At 40.1% G+C, this 6,679-nt stretch overlaps 1 protein-coding gene across 1 annotated transcript; it reads right to left on the bottom strand.

The window, feature by feature from the left end:
* Nucleotides 1-1,717: 1,717 nt before the first annotated feature.
* On the bottom strand, nucleotides 1,718-5,147 carry LOC119918936 (bone morphogenetic protein 15-like). The gene is made up of 2 exons (XM_038739530.1): nucleotides 4,668-5,147; nucleotides 1,718-3,726 (listed from the first exon to the last, which is right to left on the bottom strand). The coding sequence occupies exons 1-2, from the start codon at nucleotides 5,059-5,061 to the stop codon at nucleotides 2,735-2,737; spliced, it is 1,386 nt and encodes a 461-aa protein (XP_038595458.1). The 5' UTR covers nucleotides 5,062-5,147; the 3' UTR covers nucleotides 1,718-2,734.
* Nucleotides 5,148-6,679: the final 1,532 nt, after the last annotated feature.

Below are 6,679 nucleotides of genomic sequence, written 5' to 3'. Positions count from 1 at the left end.
ATGGAATAATTTATTCAAATTGATACTCATATGAACTCTTGGGTGACAGGTGTGCTATAAATTTCTGAGCAACCATATCAGCCAGTCCAGCAGAGTCAGGCAGCAGGTGAAGTGTTGGTCTGATGTGGTATTATGGATTGATTAATCTTAAAGTAAAATAATTGCTTTTTTTTTTTTTACTTGTATGAAAACAATAAAACAAATGTGAAAACAAACCAGGTTCCTCAGCTGGATTTAGGGTTGGTGTGTGCTTGTGAAAACATTATGAGACAAGACAAGAGCGCCATCTGTTGGATTCAATGCAAAATGCACTTTCCTGAACATTTCTGTACAAATTCACTCCAAAATGAAAGCTGCTATTTTACAATTTGTGCAGGAATCTCTTACAAAATGGCTGATTCCATAACAGAAACAGTGTTAATAATTCAGTTATTTTAGATTATTCTTAATAAGTTATTTATAGTTACATGAACAATCTCGTCCTGACAAACATTTAATTCAGCTTATTTGATGAGCTAAACTAATTGTGTATTTTGTAGCCTTCTTTCTCCTTGTGTTTTATCTGTTAGTAGCAACTGACATGTGTATTTCACATTTATTTTATTATTGGTGCATATTAGTAGCAGTTTTTCTTTATTTCCTTTTGTTTGTTGTGTGTGTGTTTCATGAGTAAGATTATTTCTCCCCCTAATTGATCAAATCTAATTACTTTTTATTTCTTTAATGCATTAAGTTTTTTTTGTATTTGTTTTGTTCTGTGCAAATAAACTATATTCTTCATTATAGCACTATATAATGCTTGCATTTACATTCATAAAGCACTGCACAGATGTTTTTCCATTTCCTCTCTACCTTGTATATACATATATTCCCAACTGCACTTCCTGTATCGACAATACAATAGGGCCACTGCAATTCAGCAAATCTGCAATATCTCGGCTGCTAATAAGTTTTTTTTTTGTTTTAACAGATTATAGTAATATACAAACTAATTTATTTGTATATTCAGAACCTTAGTAAAGTTTAGTTCAAACTCTTATAGTTTTCTTATTTGTTTGCTTTGTTATTTGGGAATGCGCCGTAAGAAAGGCACTCACTTTCATTGTACAATGACAAAGGAAACTGAATCAGAACAGTATAGTAGCAGTAAAATCACAGGATTGTTTCCTGGTGGCATTCAAACAGAGATACTGGCATCTTTGCAGGAACTGACATGTTGGTATAATTGCGAAGAATTTATGTACCATGACAGTGTTTTCCTGGTGCTGGTGAAATGATGTAAGTAGAAATTAATCTGAGCAGATTTAAGGTAGCCTGCTTCTCTTTTTTTAAAGATTGCAGACATTATGGTCAGGATTTTGTCAACGAGATGGAAGAGAAGAGCAAAACCACTTTTATGTGTTTACACCAAGATTAAGCCAGCAGCTGCCCAGCGGTTAGTCCAGCACGACTCCCAATCAAACAACAAATCATCGAACTACATCGAAAGTAAATTTCCAAAAATGTCTACCATTACTTTAAATATTTCTACTGACAATAACAAAAAAAAAAAAACACCACAAGGTCCACTCAGCTTTCTGGAGCTCATTATCATACCACATGATCTTCTTGGGTCCACGTTTGCTTAAATCTTGAGATTTAAAGTCCAATCTTGAGCTCAGAAATGACAAATAACTCAACAGAATACATTTTTTAACAACACTGACAATAAATTTTGTTTTTAGAAAACATGCATTTTATTTTATTATTCATTTTCACTGGTAATAAAAATTGCATTACTCCCACAACTACAACTCCTCCATTTGATTTCATTAACAATCAACAATGTTAACATTTCTTAATACCTTTTTCTTCATTTTGTTTCATTCAAAAGGCCCTTACAGTTACATCCAGCATGGTCAACCCCTCGTTCTTTAAAATAGTTTTTTTTTTTTTTAGCAGTGTTAATTTCTTACAGAGGAACAGTGCAAACAGATTTTTTTTTTTAACCACAAATACAGGTTTTTTTGCTGGTTCAGAATTGCAGCACTGATGTGAAACACAGATCAGATTTTTTTTAAAAGAATACAGAAAAACAAAACAAATGAATACACAGACAGACAAGAAAATACTCCATAGACTGCTGCAGTTTCAGGTTAGATACTAAAGATGGATTCTAAATGTGTTTTTCTTCAATTCGCTCAGATTAATATTACAAAACAAACCAGTGGTTACTCCTGGAGTTGGACCAGTTTTCTTGATGTTCAATCAGTTTTATCAAGTTACTGTAGGAGTTAAATAGATTTTGTAAGTTACCCTGGAAGTTAGGTTCTGCTTTGTAAAATTACCACTTAAAGTTAGTTAGTTGCCCTCAAGTAGCTTAAAATGCTTCCAAATTTACCAGCTCCCTTGGATCTCGGTAGGAAAACTACATTCATGAATATAGCAACCAGCACATTCACCTATCTGCACAGTGCTTTAAACAATTATTCCAAAAACAACCCCAAATAAATCAGTAAATAGACAGCCTCTTGTCTGCACAGCCGTGGTTCTGCACAGGCCAGAGTTGCATTCAGCAGCTGCCTCTTAAAGTGCATTTACAGGGATGGTGAAGATCTGTAACCACAACTTCCTCCTTCCAGTCTCAAGCTCGTTATGGTTAGCCGCCAAGCTGTAGATCAAACAAATGTCCCATCATAGTCTCTTTTCTCAGTGCTCGGCATCTTCAAGTCATTCAAGTCTGCTCCCCGAGGCTTTAGCGGCACGTGCACGACTCGGCCACCATGTCCTCCAGCTCTCTGTACTCCACTTTTTTCTTGTGCACTACCAGCACGCTCATGGGCATGTACTTGAAGGGCACGCAGGACGGAAGAGGAACGTCCCCGATGCCCAGGTCGTTGATGACTGTCTGGATGATGGCGTGGTTAGGGGAGTGGTAGCCGTAGTGGAGCACCCTCGGGCAGTTGCCCTGGCAAAAGCGCGGGTTGTACAATGGCGGAGCAATGAAGTAGTGACCCCAGCCCAGCTTTTCGAAGGAGAGGCGAAACGAGTGGAGCTTGCAGCGGTTCTTGGGCATGCTGGTTTTGCGTTTGTAGTTGGGGATATCGGAGATATCGGAGATGATGGAGGCAGACGGGGAGGAGGCAAAAGAGGAAGAGGAAGTTGGCGCGTTTTTTAGAGCATCCAGTGAGAGATCTCTGGCCTCTGAATAAGTGGGGTCTTTGGAGCGCCGGCGCCGGCGAGCTGAAGGATGCCACTGCCCTATTTGCCTCATGAGGTTTTCCCCTTCAGCCCCAAGCAGGTCCCCCATCCAGTCCTTCACTTCCCGTTCCTCCTCCAGGTATAAAAGAAGAGACGGGACTTCGAGATCAGGTTCACCTCTCCATACTTTTCTTCCTTGAAGACGAGTCCACCACCACAAGAGGCTGCTGTCCTCTTCAGCATTGCCCGGCTGTGTGCACCAGTACAGGACAGTGAGGGTCAGGTGGCCCCCCACTCCCTGCTGGACGTGCGCGGTGATGTCCGTCTCTGTCCACCGCTCGTGCGCCTCCATGGTGACGAGACTCTCTGTTCCCAGCGAGGTGATCTGAGCCCTGCAGCGGGGCAGCTCGAGGACCTGGGTGGTGCTCGAGGTTGTGTTGGGGGAAGAAGGGGATGAAGAACGGAGGTGGATGAACGAGGCCCTGATGAGCTGCTCTGAAGGAAGTGTGTCGAGGTTGTACTCTACTGTGAAGCTGCAGTGGTGGTCTGGAGGAGAGACAGAGGCACAGAAGAAGAGAAAGCATTTACCAGGCAGGGAGTGTCTAACAGCAGATGGTAAAAGCAGCCTTAATGTTGCTTCATAAGAACAATCTCCATATTTATTACAAAATAAATAACTTTCATGCTAACAGTCAGTGTAGATGAGACTGTGATCTCTCATTTTATGGAACTCTTGACAAAAATATGACGTTTGCATGATGCTGATCTTAGCTTTGGACTCACAGCCTCCGATTCAGTAGTGATGGGGAAAGTTTTAAGGGAAACTCTGGTCCAGATCCAAAAGCACGTTGCTTAGAGCTGTCAGATCTGGACTGGGTTGTCCCAGAGAAGCTGAAGTTTCTTTAAAACATAGTTGCAGATTTGTGAAACCTTTATTGTATTTGTGAAAATTTGTTTTTTTTTTTACACAGGTAGACCACATAAATTGGCCCTTTTCTGATTATCACAAATAGAATAAAAAAGGTCTAATTCACATTTGACGGCTTTATAAGCATAGTGGTTTTCTCATCTGGACATGGTTTAACTTCAGCATTGTAAAATTTGTAAACTCACCTGTGAGGTGAAGGGGAGCCTACTGTGAACGCATTTAAATATTATTTATATTGGAAATCATACGTTCTCATTGCACTTTTCATACAGAGCAGGTATAGATAGTATTTTTTTGAAATAATATTGAAAAAGACAACACTTGGCAACAGAAGCATGGAGAAACTCCTCTAAAGATGCCATTCATGAACTTAAATGTGTATTATATCTTGGGTCATTTTGGACCAGCTTTTTCTCTGGGCTGGCCGAATGGTGCCCAAATAATACGACATCCCAATCTTCACTCATCAAGCTCCTTGTCCCCAGAAATTGTATGAGTAACCTGGTAGGTGCAGATACTTGGAGTTAATTAGCTCCTGTGACAAAAATATACATCTCACCACTTGACGCTGGCAGGTAGCGCACCGAGGACGCCGACGGTCTGAGCAGACGGACCGTGTTGGAGCCGAACTTTCGGTGCTGTTTGGGCCTGCCGTCCGGTTCGGCTGCGCTCTTGTATAAACTCAACATAAACTGCAAGTTCTGGTCCGCTTTCTGCTCGTCCGTCAGCGGCCGGTGGTGCGCCCCTCTGAGCTTTGCGCTCTGATGACTCCGGCGGCTGCGCCTCACCGTGGGCTGATGGGAGGCCATTTTCTCCCCGGCTTTAACTCCGGTGCTGGTTGAACACAACAGGAAGATAAAAGAGGACAGGACGCAGACGTGCAGTAAGCTGTGTTTGGTGTAGGTCGCCCTCATGTTTGTTATAAAACCTCTGGTGCTAGCGAGCTCCACCATCGAGGTTATAGTTGGCAACCATCCTCTGCACGGCCGAGGGCGCGATTTACAGGCTCACCTGAACACTGGCCATTTTAGACTTGACGATCAACTTTTCGAAATTGACGTTGACCCCAATTAACCCCCCGGGTGTGCACGATCTTCCAACAGCAGCGTATACGGAAGCCACGTGATTGGTGCGGTGTGGAACTGACAAAATGGTCCTTTTTGGGATTTCTTTATTGCACAAAATAGTATATGTAAATTTGCTTCATACATATCACTATATTATTTCTCACTGTTAAATAATTTACACGTAGTAATGTTAGTTTTCCCATATTTTGACGGAATCTTTCTCAAGTCTCTACACATTGTGCAACACTATTCTTGATACATTAGGTCTAAAATGTACATTTATACTCAAAGTTTTCATTATCAATGTATTTTTTATGTAATGTGATGAATATGTATAAAACTTTGCACAATGAATTTATAAATGCCAACCACCAGTGAAAAGGCTTTAAATAAATAACCTACATCTGAATCTAGAGGCAAAATACCTTAATCAAAGTAAGCTCAAGATATAATGTGTACTAAGCAAACCTAAGTTTATACATGTTGTCACATGAAAACCTTTAAATAACAATTTCTGTGATTATCATGCATCAGCTTGGGTTGACATATTTCCCTCACTTTTGAAATGTCTGCAAATAAAAAGTATTTTGGCCAAAATAAGCAGTAAACCTAATGCTCTTAGTTGCCATCAAAGTTTCAAGGATGCAGTTGACTTAATTACAGTTTTTCCTCAATTGTTTACACACATTTTCTGAAAGCATGCCTTATATTCTCAGAACTCTACACACAAATCAAAACACACACACACGACAAAACCACTCAATTCTCCTGCAAAATGAAACTTTACATTCAAAACAATGTTATTTCTTCTCAAAATGGTATTTTGTTTTCAAATGACACACAAACCATCATATGAATAGACATCTATAGGAACCAGTTTAACACAGTTGATGTTCTCAGTAGAAAACACTCCTTCATTCATCACAATGACTTAGGCCTTTTTTTTGTTCAGTGTTACACTTACTTCAAACAGTACATACATAAAATAGTTCACTGCCCACCCACAACTGATGTTGTCCCAAATGATGGTTGTAAAATATTTGAGAAAATTGTTTTTATACTCAAAACACACAAATACACGGTAACAAATATATTTTATTTTTCCCACAAATACAATGTACACAGTGTACATCCCAAATAACACAAAGTTGCACATACAGTGGTCTACATACAAAACAACAGAAGCTAAAAAAAACACGAAAAACTATGCTGAATCCTCTCTTCTGTTTTGGTCTGGCCGCAGCACCTCATTGACATCACAAGAAATGTTTTCCCTGGCCAAGCAGCGGGGAAAATATCGCCTAGCATGATAAATCCAGCCATGAAAAGCATCAACTGCTATATCTCCACATGTGTCTTCCATAGCTAGGAGAATGGGTATACACGTTTGTGGATTTCAGTCATACACTTTCCATCTCCAGGCAGAAAAAAATGGAGAATATGGAGGGAGATAAACTAAAAAGCGTGGGTGGGCAGTGAACCAGTTACAAACAGAGCAGCCCGA

The sequence above is a fragment of the Micropterus salmoides genome, unplaced genomic scaffold (assembly GCF_014851395.1).
Source record: "Micropterus salmoides isolate LMB-PRFRI ecotype aquatic unplaced genomic scaffold, ASM1485139v1 Ms_hic_scaffold_2489, whole genome shotgun sequence".
Classification (NCBI taxonomy): Eukaryota; Metazoa; Chordata; class Actinopteri; order Centrarchiformes; family Centrarchidae; genus Micropterus; species Micropterus salmoides.
Note: the sequence above shows the minus strand (reverse complement) of the source record. Positions and strands in the feature narration are given on the sequence as shown.

Coding starts and splice junctions, on each gene's coding strand:
- LOC119918936 (XM_038739530.1), bottom strand. CDS start 5,061: ATGGTGGAGCTCGCTAGCACCAGAGGTTTTATAACAAACATGAGGGCG. Junction 3,727..4,667: donor CTACCTGCCAGCGTCAAGTG/GTGAGATGTATA, acceptor TCTCTCCTCCAG/ACCACCACTGCAGCTTCACA.